This window comes from Pongo abelii, chromosome 6 (genome assembly GCF_028885655.2).
Source record: "Pongo abelii isolate AG06213 chromosome 6, NHGRI_mPonAbe1-v2.0_pri, whole genome shotgun sequence".
Taxonomy (NCBI): Eukaryota; Metazoa; Chordata; class Mammalia; order Primates; family Hominidae; genus Pongo; species Pongo abelii.
The window spans coordinates 146,986,880-147,005,083 of NC_071991.2; the positions used below are offsets into that span (position 1 = coordinate 146,986,880).

Below are 18,204 nucleotides of genomic sequence, written 5' to 3' on the forward strand. Positions count from 1 at the left end.
AAGGAACAAGAAGACAAAACTCTGGTTCTCTCTGATAAACATTCACCACAGAAAAAATCCACTGTTACCAATGAGGTAAAAACAGAAGTACTGTCTGCAAATTCTAAGGTGGAATCCAAATGTGAAATTGAAAAAAGTGATGAGAATAAAGATAATGTTGACACTCCTTGCTCACAGGCTTCTGCTCACTCAGACCTAAATGATGTTGAAAAGACTTCTTTGCATCCTTGGGATCCAGATCTATTTGAGAAAAGAACCAATCGAGAAACTGCTGGCCCCGGTGCAAATGTCATTCAAGCATCCACTCAACTACCTGCTCAAGATGTAATAAACTTGTGGCATAACTGGATCAACTCCAGTTCTCTCAAGTTTACTTGCTAATGAGAAATCTGATAATTCAGACATTAGGCCATTGAGGTCTCCACCACCAACTCTGCTGGCCTCACCATCCAATCGTGTCAAGTTTGCCTCCTTTAATAGCACCGCCTGGCCATGTTTTGGATAATACCATGAATTCTAATGTAACAGTAGTCTCTAGGGTAAACCATATTTTTTCTCAGGGTGTGCAGGTAAATCCAGGATTCATTCCAGGTCAATCAACAGTTAACCACAATCTGGGGACAGGAAAACCTACAACTCAAACTGGGCCTCTAACAAGTCAGTCTGGTACCAGTAGCATGTCTGGACCCCAACAGCTAATGATTCCTCAAACATTAGCACAGCAGAATAGAGAGAGGCCCCTTCTTCTAGAAGAACAGCCTCTACTTCTACAGGATCTTTTGGATCAAGAAAGGCAAGAACAGCAGCAGCAAAGACAGATGCAAGCCATGATTCGTCAGCGATCAGAACCATTCTTCCCTAATATTGGTAGGAGTTTTCTTGAGTCTCAACATGTATTACTATGGGTATTAGAGTGGCATGCGATATGCTTATAAGATTTTATTATTAGAATTACAGTTGGAATAGAGCACTGAGTTTTTCTATTCCTCCTTGAGGGTTTTTTTTGTTTTGTTTGAGACGGAGTCTCACTGTGTCACCCAAGATGGAGTGCAGTGGCGCGATCTCGGCTCACTGCAACCTCCACCTCCCGGGTTCAAGTGATTGTCCTGCCTCAGCCTCCCGAGTAGCTGGGACTACAGACACACGCCACCATGCCTGGCTAATTTTTGTATTTTTAGTAGAGGTGCGGGGTTTCACCATGTTGGCCAGGCTGGTCTCAAACTCCTGACCTCAGGTGATCCGCCTGCTTTGGCCTCCCAAAGTGCTGGGATTACAGGCATGAGCCACCCTGCCTGGCCCTCCTTGAGCTTTAGAATGAAAGCAGTTGGCTGGGCACAGTGGCTCATGCCTGTAATCCTAGCACTTTGGGAGGCCGAGTCAGACAGATTGCCTCAGCTCAGGAGTTCCAGACCAGCCTGGGCAACACAGGACATGGATGAAGCTGGAAACCATCATTCTCAGCAAACTAATGCAGGAACAGAAAACTATACACTGCATGTTCTCACTCATAAGTGGGAGTTGAGCAATGAGAACACATGGACACAGGGAGGGGAACATCACACACCGGAACCTGTCGGGGGGTGGGGGGCTAGGGGACAGATAGCATTAGGAGAAATACCTAATGTAGATGACGGGTTGATGGGTGCAGCAAACCACCATGGCATGTGTATACCTATGTAACAAACCAGCACATTCTGCACAAGTATCCCAGAATTTAAAGTATAATAATTTAAAAAAATAACAAAAAATTAGTTGGGCATAGCAGCGTGCGCCTGTAGTCCCAGTTATTCGGGAGACAGAGGCAGGAGAATGGTGTGAACCCAGGAGGCGGAAGTTGCAGTGAGGCGAGATCGCGCCATTGCACTCCAGCCTGGGGGACAGAGCGAGACTCTGTCTCAAAAAAAAAATGAAAGCAATGAAGAGTTTTAGATTCTTTCCAGGTAAATTAAGAGATCCAAAACTGAGTTACAAACTTCCCTCAATTCTATTATTTATGGAATTGTTTAATAGAAACTAGTTGTCTTCTTAGTTCCTACATTCCAACCATTGTTGCCATATGTTTTCAGTCATGGAAGGATGAATTTAAGAAAATTATGATGGAAATAAAGTTTCTTACTGTCCTTTTGTGTATGACAAATGCTTGGCGATTTTTTGCTATATAAACCTCTTTAACTTGTTTCTAATGGTTTACTGATTCTAAAAACAACAAAAGCAATGCAGTCAAAATGCCTCAGTGCCTCTAAAAATAAGAATTAGCAATCAAAGGGCACATGTCTAAGTAGTGTGCCTTATTCTAAATAATAAAATTGACATTCCATTTTATATATCCCCAATTTCATCATTTTGCTCCCTTTTTTTCATTTAGGTGCAAATAGGTTTTTTCTTAGTAGCTTCTTATTGAGAGGGTATACCCTTAAGAAATTGGTGCATTTTTCTTTTAAGAGTGATAACTAATTTAGTAGAATTCCTTAGTATTGCAAATTCTTATTTGTGATGTTATATTTACTAAAGAAGCCATTCTGATTAGCATTGCAAAAGTTTGGATGAAAGGGAATTAATTGCATTGCTTTAGATTATTGCTTATAATCTCCCTTAAACTTGACTTTTTGTTTTAATTCCTGCAGGGCTAAGGTATTAAAGCATGATTCAATTAAGGACTACTGAGATGCAATTAAACCCAGGATAAGGTTGCCATCTCAGAAATCTGTAATGATTATTAAATAATAAAGTTTAAGAGCTTGTAATATTTGAATTACTTCTTAGTGTACCTTGAACTAATTACTGTGAAATAAGTATATTTCTTTTCTAGATTTTGATGCAATTACAGATCCTATAATGAAAGCCAAAATGGTGGCCCTTAAAGGCATAAATAAAGTGATGGCACAAAACAATCTGGGCATGCCACCAATGGTGATGAGCAGGTAGGTGGAGGGGCTGCTTGTTTTTACTGGGCATCTAGACATTCATGAAATCATTACTAGTTTTTAGAAAAAACATACAGAAAATGGAAAGCCTTTGTTCTAGGAATGAACAATACTATTTAAGTTGTCATGGCATCAGCTCGATATGATCAGATATAAAATGCTATACCAATTTAAGAAATTAGTGTAAGAGCCAGTTTAAGAGCATTAGTCTCAAGGATGGTAAATGTAAAACATCTTAAAAATATTTGGAAGATTGGATTTCCTGATTACTCAAGTCAAAGTATTTAAGTCTGTGCTCTTTTAATACCTTTAGAATTGTTCATGTTATCTAAGATTTTTTTCAGTTAAGACACTGAGTGATTAAAGCAATTATAAATTCAGTTCTAAAATAAATTGTTCCCAAACTGGTTTTGAATCAGAAAAAGAAAGTTACAAGGAATACATAAGAGGACAGTTGGGAGTTGGAGTTACAGAGTTTGTCTTTTCCCTCTTAGGAGAAAAACAGAAATTATGCATTAAAGAAGACAGTAGGGGTTATTTCAATATCTGAATCTTTGAAATTATGCCCTCTAAGGGTTATTAACCACAGGGCACTGTTTCTTAAATTTTGATCATGGACCACCATGAGAATTATGGGGTAATTTTTTTTTAAATGCAGATTATTTTGCTCTACTGCAGACCTACTAAATAAGAATGTCTGGAGATGGTTGCCTGTGTGTCTGTATTTTTAGCAAGCATGAATGAGTCTTACATGTATTACTATATGAGAACCTCTATCAATAAAGTAAGTATAGAGCCTCAATTTAGTCTAATTATCTTGTTGAAAAACTTTTATATAAAAATGTGGATGATTATAGAATTGAATATAAAATTTGCACGAATTTAAGATGCATATATTTCAGAGAAATTTGAATTCTTAAGGTATAGTTCTTTTCAATTGTTGAGATACTTTGGACATGGTTAAGAAGCATTTTTGAGATCAAAGTAGAGATAGTGGTTTCTAATGATTTTCATTATTGAGCAATATTTATTAACACTATTTCTCTATCATAGAAGTTCCTAACTGTTTTATGTCTTGAATCTTTTTGGATTCCAGTGAAGCCTTTGAAATTCTCAGAATGTTTTATATGCAGAAAATTTAAAACGTAGCATTACAAAGGAAATGATTATACTTGAAATATAGTTATTAAAATATAATTAAATTTATGGTATATATGCTCCTTAAAGTATTAACAAATTTAGCAATAAACCGTAATTTGAAAGTAATGATGAACATAACTGATCTATTATGTGCCTGCAACACTCGATAAGAAAATAATCTGTCTTCTATTGGTGATAGTCGTCGTACTTGCTAATAATATTGTAGTTTCCATGTATATTCAAAACAAGGAAATGCTGTTTTATTTACTGCTTAGTTTTGTTTTTGTTTTTGTTTCTGAGACAGAGTTTCGCTCTTGTTGCCCAGGATAGAGTGCAATGGCTCACTGCAGCCTTCACCTCCGAGGTTCAAGCGATTCTCCTGCATCAGCCTCTGGAATAGCTGGGATTACAGGCACATGCCACCATGCCCAGCTAATTTTTGTATTTTTAGTAGAGACAGGGTTGCACCATGTTGGTCAGGCTGGTCTTGAACTCCTGACCTCAGGTGATCCACCTGCGTCCGCCTCCCAAAGTGTTGGAATTACAGGCATGAGCCACTGCACCCGACCAGCACTTAGTTTTAAATATGGACCTCAGAATTTGAGGCCTTTCAGCATCTGATGCTCTTTTAGCATCATGCGTCTGCCGGTTAGATACATTAGTCATGTATCAGGTATATGGCTTACTATTCTACTGACTGCTTTTTAGAAATGGAAGTGATAGTCCCTTCTTAGAGTGTGATATGTTGAGTTAGGATGATAGACCATGTGTGATATTCAGATTAGAAGATCATTTAGACCAGACCTGTAGCAATGGGTGGGGTGACAGATGAATGAAAAACCTGAGTAAAAAATTTAAAAACATATTCTATATCCTAATAGTACTTAAATAGTAATATACAGCATTTGGAATACATTTTGAAAATTGTATGTATAGCTTGATATATTAAAGCATTTGATAATGCCAGAGGAAATATTTTCATGTAAGCAGTAATGCTTCTGTGAAGTTTTTATAGTTTTACTTAGAATGAGTAACATTTCTCTAAACACATTTAACCATGCAGACTGATCTTGGTCAGTCGTCAATTTTTGATTTGCTTTAACATTAGATATAGAAATGTATGAAAATTCTTAAATTGTGAAATGTCTTTTGTTTTAGAATATAAAATAACTAAGCTCTCAATTAGTTTTTAACAAAGACTGGAATGAGAAAACATTTCCTTAGAGTTTATGTTATAAAACTAAATCAACTTATTTTTATTCTGAAGTCTTGAATTCATTTTATCGTAAGGTGGAGTGAGGCACACAATAGAGAGTAAAACCTCTAGAGTCAGCCTAGCTGGCTTCTTATTGCAGCCCTACTAGTCCTTGTGGGGAAGGTTATGGAATATCTCTGAATCTTACTTTCATCATAAGTAACATGAGGGTGCTAAGAGCACACACTTGATAGAATTACAGTGAGGATCACATCTTCTCAGTACATGAAAGGTAGGGCTTTAGTGTTTTGATGAAGAAGAAATTGCCACTGTTCTACTCTGGAAGAGAAAACTGTTAAGCACCTAATACAGTTTTTAATATTAATAATTTCTAAACGCTCATCATTTGATACTGGTGTACCCTGTTTTGACAGGTTCCCTTTTATGGGCCAGGCGGTAACTGGAACACAGAACAGTGAAGGACAGAACCTTGGACCACAGGCCGTTCCTCAGGTAACACTGCCTGTAATGAGTCACTCTAGAATGCACACTTTTCTGTTTCCCAGCAAACTCATGCTTTAGAGTAAGGCCCCTGCTAGAGAGTAGTACTAGGTTTGTGCAGAAGTAATTGCGGATTTCACCTTACGCCATTTGCCAGTGGCAAAAACCGCAATTACTTTTTCACCAACCTAAATAGTAGCCTTATTATCAGCACAGCCAAAAGTAACCAAAAAGACATTTTACTGCTTTTTAAACAAAAGACAAATTAAGGTTAAAAAAATTGGCTGTGATTTCTGAAAAGGATTTATATACTTACGGGTTAAAAGTCACTTGATGGCAAAACCAAATGCTCAGGACTTTTGGTTTTACTTTTATTCACTTATTTTTAACTCCAGAAGGACATTTTCATGTCCTGCATTTTAGAATTAAACCCATTATATTTAAAATGTAAAACTTATATAAATACTAGAAAACGGCTGGGCACGGTGGCTCACGCCTCTAATCCCAGCACTTTGGGAGGCTGAGATGGGCAAATTATGAAGTCAGCAGTTTGAGACCAGCCTGACCAACATAGTGAAACCCCGTCTCTACTAAAAATACAAAAATTAGTCAGGCGTGGTGGCATGCACCTATAGTCCCAGCTACTTGGGAGACTGAGGCAGGAGAATGGCTTGAACCCGGGAGGCAGAGGTTGCAGTGAGCCGAGATCACGCCACTGCACTCCAGCTTGGGTGACAGAGCGAGACTTCGTCTCAAACAAACAAACAAAGCAACTAGAAAACAATATGCTGTATTTGTTTTTTCCTTTTTTCTTCCCATCCTTGTTGGAAGATATGCTATATTCTTAATATAATATCAAGCGGTATCTGGGGAAGTAAAACTCATGTAGTATTTTTGTCAGTGATTTTTTTTTTATAAAGGGAGCTACTTACTATAATATATGTCCTGTTTTCTTCCTTGCCCTGCCAGTTATGCTTTAGATTTATTATGCTGATAATTATATTCTTCTCATTATTAAAAGAGGAAACAGAAGCCATTTGATATAATGGGAAAAGCATAGCCTTTATAGCTGAGTTTTTTAAAGAAATTATAGTTCCACTATGAATTTACTGTGCAACTTTGGGCAAATTCTTTAGCCTCTTGTTTTTTAATATGTCAAATGTTAAACCAACTGCTTTGTAGTATTGTGAAGATTGCACATAATACATTCTGGCTGCTAGTATAAGTTTATAATTATTACCTTGTATACAGCTCATGTTAAGGAGAACTTGTGACAACTGGATAAACATTTTTCAACATTAATTTGTTAGGTGATTATCAGGGACTTGTGAGATTAATAACTGCTTGTTCAGTCACCTGGAAGAAATAAGACTTTTAACTTGAAAATAAAACGAATTAAATACTTATTATTTACTTATTTTTTTAATTTTTTTGGGAACAGGATCTTGCTGTGTTGCCCAGGCTGGCCTCAAACACCTGGGCTCAAGCGATCCTACCACCTCAGCCTCCCAAGTAGCCGGGACTACAGGCGTGTGTAGAAAATAAGGCTAATATTTTTATTAACTTATTTTTCTTTTATATTTGTGCATGTTAGAGACATTAGTTTTTGTTATAAATAACCATGCTGTGGAGTGGCATTTAGTCAATCTGGAACTTGTGTTTGATTGAAGCAGAAACCAGGTAAACTTCATCAAAAAGTGAGATTTTTTATATAGATCTCTCGCTTAGTATTAGCAGTAACTGATTTGCCCTGTATTATATTTCTGATGAATAATCCTTTACCTCAAGCATAATTGTTTTCAGCCAAAATCTAGACAGTGTGGTAGTTCAGAGATAGTAATAAGAATTCAGAATTAGGTTGCCACCACTAAATTCATTCTACTTTTTATAAAAAAACCTTTAAAAGATATCTTAGGAAATTAAAGGGTTTTTTCTTCCATTTCTTTTTCTTTCTTTCTTTTAAAGTTTTTTCCCCCCTTTAACTGAAATGTGGAATAAACATATTTGTAAATTTTACTTATTTTAGGATGGCAGTATAACACATCAGATTTCTAGGCCTAATCCTCCAAATTTTGGTCCAGGCTTTGTCAGTAAGTATAAATCTAATAAGTTAATGTTTCCTGGGGATTGCTTGTCTGCACTCTATGTGTGCTGTTCTAAACCTGAAGTGAGTGTAGGTACACCAGTTCAAGCCCAGGTGCCCTCCTGTCTTACTAAACATCACTGCACTATTAGGCAACTCTTCTTCAAGGCATGTGTTTTCATTGCTTTTTTCACTGTGCATGAAGAATTATAGTTACAGAAAAGTATTTTAATACAGAAAAACCATCTTCCCCATTCTCTTCAATATTGTTGCTGTTTTTGTGTACAGATTGGGCACTTTACAGTCTATAGAATTAAACCACGTTTTGCTCTAAGAACTGTCTTCCTAAGTGACAAGGACACTAAATGGGAAAAACAAAGGGATTATACTTAGCAATAAGTTGGGTTAGCAGCATGGTGTAAAGGTCAGGTATGCAAGGTGCCCCTGAATCCTTTCTAGTTATTTGCAGGGGTCCCAAGGTGGTTCAGGATAGTGTTTAAAGTTCTCCCCAAACTGAACCTTTCTGAAATCTTCAGACTGTTTAGCTAACTTTTTTTTCACCATTATTTTTCATTTTGCTCACTTCTGCTCTCCTGGTTCCAGAAACCAGAAAGGCTTTCCTTGCGGTAGGTCTCATTCTACCAGAAGCAGAGCTTCTGAAATCTTGTGAAAAAGCCTGTTCTTAAAAAATGCCCTTCAAATTTAGTAGACTAGATTTCAAATTCATACTTGTACTAGAACTTCTGGGTTTAGGAACAAACCCAAAGTCTGACCTTTTGAAATTCCCCCTACATTAATTGTTACTATAATTTGAATACATATTTGTATTAAAAACAAGTAAAGAACTATACCAACTGGCTTTTTCTAGCTTTATTGTGCCCATTGGCTTTGGTTGGATTCTTAATGTATGACAATATTCTGTTATCATTGATGTTATTTTCAGTGAATGTCCTTTTTAGAAATGTATTTATTCATTTCTTTGTCTTATAGTGAGTCAAAAAGGTATATTCAGAATTTCACTATATACGATGGCTTTTTTTTTCCCCCTTGGACTGGGTATCAATGAAGTAAAGTGCCCTTAAAGAATAAAGAAGAGAATATTGGTACAAAATGAAGAGATATAGCCATTTGGGGAGAATTACTAGCAGTTGTAAAAGCAGAAAATGTTTTGCTTGGTTAACTATTCCCTCCCCTTATTTTAAAAAATATAAACTACAGAATAATAATTACCAATGTTTTCAACTTATGGATTTCCTTTATAAGTCATAGACTTTAAGTTATTCCATTCTAAAACATTCTGGGTTCCCTTTCTCTCTGTTTAGGATATTTTTTCACTATTAAGAAATAGGAAAGAACTTATAAACTCAGGAAAATTAACATGGGAAGTGATTTCCTAGTCTATGCGCTAGACGTTAATGGGATATGTCTTTGTCTCTTCAAAATCTGTAAAGTCGTATTGATAAAATGCATGTATACCTTAGTATGTAGCTTGGCTTGTGGGTTAGAGAATTTGTTTAGTAAAAAAAAAGAATTTCATTACATAAGTCTTCTGCTTTTCCAAGATTGGATTTGTAATATTTATAAGTGCTAAGTTAACCAGTATCTCAAGAATGTGCATTCTCTGGCTTTCTCAATTAAATATTTTTCTAAAATCTGATATTTTATCATTACATAATGGTCTAATATTTAGTATTGTGTTTTCAAATTTCCTATTATGTGGTCATGGTGAAACTACTTCCTTACAAAATAGATTTGTGTAACTTATAATGTTGGACTCTTTAGAAAATTAACACAACTGAATTTTAATTTTTCCTCAGATGATTCACAGCATAAGCAGTATGAAGAGTGGCTCCAGGAGACCCAACAGCTGCTTCAAATGCAGCAGAAGTATCTTGAAGAACAAATTGGTGCTCACAGAAAATCTAAGAAGGCCCTTTCAGCTAAACAACGTACTGCCAAGAAAGCTGGGCGTGAATTTCCAGAGGAAGATGCAGAACAACTCAAGCATGTTACTGAATAGTAAAGCATGGTTCAGAAACAGCTGGAACAGGTAATAAATAGGTTTGCAAAATAGAAACTACCAACAATTAATGAGTAGAATGTTTTGGTGTGTCGTCCATTAGTGACTTTGACTAGTGATTTTTTTTGACTAGTATTAAATGGCATTAAAAGTACATTGCCAAAAAGTGACAGCTCTGAGACCTCTTAGTAACTGCAGCCATAACAGCTCCAGTCTTTTACTTAGAGTGATGGTCACAGCACATACTAAATAAATGACACAAAAGAGATTGAGTCTCATAATTTCGACTTCGAAGAACTGTTTTCAACCTTGGTATAGTTGGAGACGTTATTTTTTCTGCACTAAGAAATCACTGCAAAGACCATGTTTCCATTATACATCATTGAGAGTATTCAACTCAACTGAGGACCGAGCTCATGGGGAGATACTGGGTTTAGTTTGGAATAAGAATTGGGGGCCCAGGAAGTATTTTTGTTTACTTGGAGTTGATATTATTATTATTTCTTAATGTTTTGGTCTTAAAATACATTGGTATGTCTTATGTGAAGGACCGTTCCAGAAAAATGAAATCATTTTGCCATTATCTTCTATTATAAACGAGATGTTTATCAGAATATTTAAACTGAATAATATACTGGAAAAGAACATGTAAAAATTGTATTTAAAATAAAACAATAGTAGTGTACAAAATGGGTTCAGAGCCAACTCCTAGGTATATTTACCCAAGTAAATTAAAAACTTAAGGTTCAGGCCAGGCGTGGTGGTTCATACCTATAATTCCAGCACTTTGGGAGGCCGAGGTGGGTGGATCACTTGAGGTCAGGAGTTTGAGACCAGCCTGGCCAACATGGTGAAACCCCGTCTCTACTAAAAATACAAAAATTAGTTAAGTATGGTGGCGTGTGCCTGTAATCCCAGCTATTTGGGAGGCTGAGGCAGGAGAATCCCTTGAACCAAGGAGTCAGAGGTTGTGAGCCGAGCTTGCGCCACCATACTCCAGCCTGGCGACAAAGTGAGACTCCATCTCAAAAAAAAAAAAAAAAAAAAAAAAAAGGGAGTGCTCTATAATGAACACTGTAGGAAGCACTTCCATTTACGTTGTCTTATCTACATCTTTCTGAAGGAGTTGGTATTATCCCCATTTTACAAACTGATTCATTGTAGAGGTTATAAACACTGTGTACATGTGGCCAGGCGCAGTGGCTCACGCCTGTAATCCCAGCACTTTGGGAAGCCAAGGCAGGCGGATCACCTGAGGCCGGGAGTTCGAGACCAGCCTGGCCAACATGGCAAAACCCATCTCTACTAAAAATACAAAAAGTTAGCCAGGCATGGTGGCAGGTGCCTGTAATCCCAGCTGCTTGGGAGGTTGAGGCAGGAGAATTGTTTGAACCCGGGAGGTGGAGGCTGCAGTGAGCCGAGATTGTACCATTGCACTCCAGCCTGGGCAACAAGAACAAAACTCTTGTCTCAAAAACAAAACAAAACAAAACCAAAAAATCCCAAAAAATACCCCCACTGTACATGTTTGCTTATAACTATTAGATTAGGGATTTGGACTCAAGTGTCTTATCTTCAAACCACAGCTACCACAATAACGTACCAACAAGGTGATTATAATTCCAATTGTTTAAAACTAGGATTATTCCAGAATGAAAGGTTTCTGTTCTCTTTAAATCTACTCTCTGGGTTCGTGTTTACTGTAGGTTAATATTCTTGTAAAGATATGTTTAATGAAGTGTATATTTTTTTTTTAGCACTTTCATTGCCATCTGGCATATTTGTACAAGGTCTTTTGATGAGGGCCTAATTTTTGCATATCCATGGATCAAATCCTATTTAGAAGCTAATACTTGAGAAATGGGATACATCATCTATTACATAGTTGCCAAAGATCCAGTATAATTATATTAAGATAAGCAGTTTGATGGTAATGTTTTAAAAAGTATTATAAAATATCATGAGAAAGACATGGATGACCACCTTATATATCCCAGATACTGTTGTAGGTGCTTTCTGTACTTTCTTACTACTTCACCAACCAATGGTAATTTCTCAGTTCTAACCAGTAAACTGGCCAGGAAAAATAAGAAAATAGGAGTTACACAACTGTTGAAGAAGAGATCAAACACGATTATTTGCAGAAAATATTAGTCTACCTGGGGAACCCAAGAAAATACTTTGAAAAACTATTAGAACTCCTGAGTTTAGTATATTAACCTAATATTTATCTAAAAATTCATATACACATCCTTTTGCATTCCTTCTTTCCCTAGCTTGCTGAATGAGATGGTGAGGTTCTCCAGAGCATAGATTGCGTCTTGATTGATATCTGGTCTGTAGTATTGAGCACATTGGGACACAAAAGGTTTTTGTAATTGATTAATTAATTGATATTAGCCATTATATTAAGAGACTATTTACAGACTATTCAAAATACTGCCTCGGAGCTTGTATAGATTTCAGAAATTATAATTTGAGTGTTAGCCATTAAATTGAAAGTGTTCAACAAATTTAGTCTTTTTAATCTGGGCGGGGGGTGTGATATTCGTGCTGGTAATTCATCTTGTGTTAAAATGTTGTACAATTTATATATTTAAGAAATGAAATCTTAACATTTAAATGGTTCAAGTTTGAGTTAAGTCTGTTATTCTAACATTGTATGTTAATGTAATTTCTAGGACATCAAATTAGCTGCTTGTGTAACCTTTTTTTATTGTATATTTTTTATGTATAGTATAAATAGTATATATGAGTTTCACCATAAGATTTTAATACCTATTTTACAAAACCGTTTTTGATATTTCATATGTGGAGCACTTTTACAGATAACTTTATAAAAATCCTGTTGTTAAAGAGATTGACAGTCGTTAGTTAAGGCTTATCAATTCAATTTTTTTGTGACTTTTGCAGTTACCCAAGCAAAATATGTTTGCTTCTACAGGGCCAAACTGCCCTCTGTGTAACCTCAACCACAGTCATCAGCCAGTGTTTTACTTCAGTACCTATGCTGTATAGAAATGAGTAATGATGCATTTGTTATTCTAGATTCGTAAACAACAGAAAGAACATGCTGAATTGATTGAAGATTATTGGATCAAACAGCAGCAACAGCAGCAGCAATGTGCGATGGCCCCACCTACCATGATGCCCATTGTCCAGCCCCAGCCACCCCTAATTCCAGGTGCCACTCCACCCACCATGAGCCAACCCGCCTTTCCCATGGTGCCACAGCAGCTTCAGCACCAGCAGCACACAACAGTTATTTCTGGCCATACTAGCCCTGTTAGAATGCCCAGTTTACCTGGATGGCAACCCAACAGTGCTCCTGCCCACCTGCCCCTCAATCCTCCTAGAATTCAGCCCCCAATTGCCCAATTACCAATAAAAACTTGTACACCAGCCCCAGGGACAGTCTCAAATGCAAATCCACAGAGTGGACCACCACCTTGGGTAGAATTTGATGACAACAATCCCTTTAGTGAAAGTTTTCAAGAACGGGAACGTAAGGAATGTTTACGAGAACAGCAAGAGAGACAACAGATCCAACTCATGCAGGAGGTAGATAGACAAAGAGCTTTGCAGCAGAGGATGGAAATGGAGCAGCATGGCATGGTGGGCTCTGAGATAAGTAGTAGTAGGACATCTGTGTCCCAGATTCCCTTCTACAGTTCCGACTTACCTTGTGATTTTATGCAACCTCCAAGACCCCTTCAGCAGTCTCCACAACACCAACAGCAAATGGGGCAGGTTTTACAGCAGCAGAGTATACAACAAGGATCAATTAATTCACCCTCCACCCAAACTTTCATGCAGACTAATGAGCGAAGGCAGGTAGGGCCTCCTTCATTTGTTCCTGATTCACCATCAATCCCTGTTGGAAGCCCAAATTTTTCTTCTGTTAAGCAGGGACATGGAAATCTTTCTGGGACCAGCTTCCTGCAGTCCCCAGTGAGGCCTTCTTTTACACCTGCTTTACCAGCAGCACCTCCAGTAGCTAATAGCAGTCTCCCATGTGGCCAAGATTCTACTATAACCCATGGACACAGTTATCCGGGATCAACCCAATCGCTCATTCAGTTGTGTTCTGATATAATCCCAGAGGAAAAAGGGAAAAAGAAAGAAGAAAAGAGATGATGATGCAGAATCCACCAAGGCTCCATCAACTCCCCATTCAGATAGAACTGCCCCACCGACTCCAGGCATCTCAGAAACTACCTCTACTCCTACAGTGAGCACACCCAGTGAGCTTCCTCAACAAGCCCACCAAGAGTCAGTGGAACCAGTCGGCCCATCCACTCCCAATATGGCAGCAGGCCAGCTAGGTACAGAATTAGAGAACGAACTGCCCAATAGTGATTTCTCACAAGCAACTCCAAATCAACAGACTTACGCAAATTCAGAAGTAGATAAGCTCTCCATGGGAACCCCTGCCAAAACAGAAGAGAGAAAACTGGAAAAGGCTGAGACAGAGTCCTGCCCAGGCCAAGAGGAGCCTAAATTGGAGGAACAGAATGGTAGTAAAGTAGAAGGAAATGCTGTAGCCTGTCCTGTCTCCTCAGCACAGAGTCCTCCCCATTCTCCTGGGGCCCCTGCTGCCAAAGGAGACTCAGGGAATGAACTTCTGAAACACTTGTTGAAAAATAAAAAGTCATCTTCTCTTTTGAATCAAAAACCTGAGGGCAGTATTTGTTCAGAAGATGACTGTACAAAGGATAATAAACCAGTTGAGAAGCAGAACCCAGCTGAAGGACTGGTAAGTGTAAATCATAAAAACAACAACATTTTTCTTTTGTTTTAAATTATACTTACAGCAGATTAGTACCAGCAACTATATTTCCACATTTACAATCTTTTTATTCTAAAGGACCATTTTTTATTTTGTCATTTCTACCTCTCTGGAACCCATGTTTTTACTTATATCTAAACTATATTAAATAATAATTTGTTAACTATTTTTTAAAAAGCAAAGGCATGTATTGCATTTCATATATAACATGATGTATAGCAACTGGTTATTACCACATTGAGTTGATATGACTAAAGCAAAGTAAATAAATGTCTATGTACTTTATTGTAAATAAGTGATTAATTTCCATTAACCTCTTTAAAATGTAGAGGATAGCCCATGCACCCCTATTAATACCCTTGGCACTCTTAGGGATACCACACTGGGAAGCTATTGTGTGGTTACAGTGTTGTATTGATACTTAATGTAATGTTACATGTAGATACTATTTTGTAGTTTTCCATGTATCAATTTTCTATCAGTTTTAAGTTATTAACATTTAATTTCCTTTTTTTTTTCATTTATATGAAGAGCTAACTTGTAAATATACCTTTACAAGAATCCGTCCCCTTTATTTCAGTTAACTTCATTAAGATAGTTCCAAAACTGGAGTTTCTGAGTCATGGGAATCGGTCTGCTTAATAGCTCTTGCCTGTTTATCTTTCAGAAGGTGCAGTGCCATTACCAGTGCATTCATAAAGCTGTCCCTAGAGAGCTTCTCAAATTGGATTTCATTTTCATATTTTAATTAGGGGTTGAGTGGTATATTTAGTTGTCCAGTTTTTTCATTTTAAGATTGTTAATGAAGCTCATCTTTTTGCAAGTGTTGCTTTTTTTCTTGTCTTTGACCATTCAGTAGAGATTGAGTGTTGACTTGATAGATTTGTGTAATTTTTGTAAATTTTACTGGTTATGCTTTTACAGTTGTCACCAGTAAATATAGGCAACTCTCCAGCACAATCTCCATCCACTTTCTCCAAGACATCTTATACGCTGAGGAGTACTAAATAACTTGCAGCCTTCTGTCTTTTTACCCTTCTATGTATACCACATGCTGCTGCTTCTGCCTGTTCTGTTCTCCCTTCTTATATACGTCTGGACAATATATTTTTATCTTTTGAAATGCAGTTCTTGAGTCATCTTTTTCCAGATACCTTTCTCACCTCTCCCAATCTCAAATATGTGTTGATGCTCGTGTTCTCACATAGCAATTTCTGTTGTACCACTTAACATTATTTAAATAGCTCCTTGAAGGATGTAGACTACATTTTGAGCACGTTTATATTAAAATTTATGCTGTATAAGAATGTTTAATGGCATGGGGAACAACCACGTCAAGTTTAAAAAGTAGCCCCTCCCCCCAAATTAAAGTGTGATTTAAATATATAGTGATTTAAATATATAAATATATAAATATATATAAATATATAAATATATGTAAATTTATAAAAATATGAATATATAGAAATATATATATAATACATATATATATATATAAAATTAAGAAATTTTTAGGTTCTTGCCACTCAGAGTGCAGTCCCTGGGGATCCGCAGCATCCACATCAGGTGGGAGCTTTGTAACACATGCAGAATCTCCCGCCACACACCTGCTTCTCAGAATGTGAGACTTAACAAGATCCCCAGGTGATTTCTGTGCATCTGAAGGGGGGAAAAGTACTGCTCTAGGCAGGTGATTCTCAAAACTAAAGTGTGAGGAGCACCAGGAGGACTTGTTAAACCAAGATTGCTGGACACCAGCCCCAGTATTTCTGATTCTGTAGGTCTGGGTGGGACCAGATAATCTGCATTTCTAAACCAGTTCTAGATGCTGCTGCCGCCCTGGAGACTCCCCTTGAGAGCCACAGAACTAGCCTGGAGATGAGCAGTCTGAGCCTGCTTTCACCTCCCTCCATGAGCTGAGAATGGCTTTTACATTTTTAAATGGTTGAAAAAAAATCTAAGGAAGAGTAGTATTTTGTGACACATAAAAAGTATACAAAATTCAAATTTGTCCGTGAATTTTAAAAGTTTTATTTGAACGCAGCCAAGCTCACTGATTTATGAATTGTTTATGGCTGCTTTTGAAGTACAAGGGCAGAGTTGAGTAATTATGCCAGGGGCTGTATGGCCTACAAAGGCTTACAATATTTACCATCTGGCTCTTTACGTAAAAATGTTGCCATCCATGCGCTAAACTATTTAGACTATAACTGGAAACTAATTTTCAGAACCCTCAAAGATTCAATGCAGAATTCATTACAGTAAGTTCAGCTACTATAATCGTCTATAGCAAAGTACTGCTGTTAAATTTAGAAATAATGGAGTCTGAAAATATTCCTGTATTTTAAGGTATTGATAGGACTACCCTTAAAGGCCTTTTCAGGGCTTGGCTTATTCTCACTTTGTAATGATAAAAATAAAGGAAAGGTTTATTTGTTATCATCTATGTTCTCTCCCATTGACTTTAAGTACATGGCCATTATTTTTCAGTCAAATACAGTTGTGAACTAATTTGAAGAACCGGTGCTTTTTCTTTTTATTGTTGTCTGGTGCTATCTGTTCTCTCACCTAAGATGCATAGGCTATAAAGCTTTTCTGGAGCCTGTGAATTGTTTCAGCACACCTCATATTTCACTAGTTCCTAAACCAAAAATAACTCACCAAGACCACTATGCAGAGGCTCCTATAGCCATCTACAAGCATCTCCTTCCCTTCTGCAGTCAGTAAGCAGGAATAAGGGGTTCCCCAGCCCCAGGGAGGTCAGCATGAGGGGTAATGCTTTGCCAGAAAGGGCTATGGCCTTACTAATGAGTTCTGCTCTTTCCTCAAGCTTCACAGCTTACTGATTTCCATACTTGAGAATAACGTTTGAAGAAAAGGATGATGTTTTCGGAAAACCAGCATTTGACACCACTCTATCTTCCCTACTTATTTAATAACTTGTAGTGCCATGTTAGGATGATGTGTCATAGCTTGGCACTGCATGAACTAAAAACCAAATATGCAAATTGTTCACTTATTTTTTACCCTTTCCAATTATATTAGCAAACTTTGGGGGCTCAAATGCAAGGTGGTTTTGGATGTGGCAACCAGTTGCCAAAAACAGATGAAGGAAGTGAAACCAAGAAACAGCAAAGCAAACGGACTCAGAGGACGGGTGAGAAAGCAGCACCTCGCTCAAAGAAAAGGAAAGAGGACGAAGAGGAGAAACAAGCTATGTACTCTAGCACTGACACATTTGCCCACTTGAAACAGGTGAGGGTGAGTCATTTAGAGCAGCCCCTTTTAAAAGTCAAGGATATAGATACAGGCTGGGGGCAGTGGCTCATGCCTGTGATCCCAGCACTTTGGGAGGCTGAGGCAGGTGGATCACTTGAGGCATGAGTTCGAGATGAGCTTAGCCAACATGGCAAAACCCCATCTCTACTAAAAATACAAACATTTACTGGGCGTGGTGGTACACGCCTGTAATCCCAGCTACTTGGGAGGCTGAGGCACGAGAATTGCTTGAGCCTGGATGGCGGAGGTTGCAGTGAGCCGAGACTGTGCCAC

At 37.6% G+C, this 18,204-nt stretch overlaps 1 protein-coding gene across 1 annotated transcript in view; it reads left to right on the forward strand.

The window, feature by feature from the left end:
* Positions 1 to 18,204, forward strand: part of LOC100432889 (histone-lysine N-methyltransferase 2C-like) — a 105,007-nt gene that overhangs the window by 62,966 nt on the left and 23,837 nt on the right. The window contains 10 exon segments of the mRNA XM_063725810.1: positions 2 to 332; positions 334 to 453; positions 455 to 867; positions 2,810 to 2,921; positions 5,694 to 5,772; positions 7,787 to 7,850; positions 9,661 to 9,893; positions 12,912 to 13,978; positions 13,980 to 14,619; positions 17,698 to 17,907. Of these exon segments, the coding sequence (XP_063581880.1) occupies positions 2 to 332; positions 334 to 453; positions 455 to 867; positions 2,810 to 2,921; positions 5,694 to 5,772; positions 7,787 to 7,850; positions 9,661 to 9,893; positions 12,912 to 13,978; positions 13,980 to 14,619; positions 17,698 to 17,907 (3,269 nt within the window).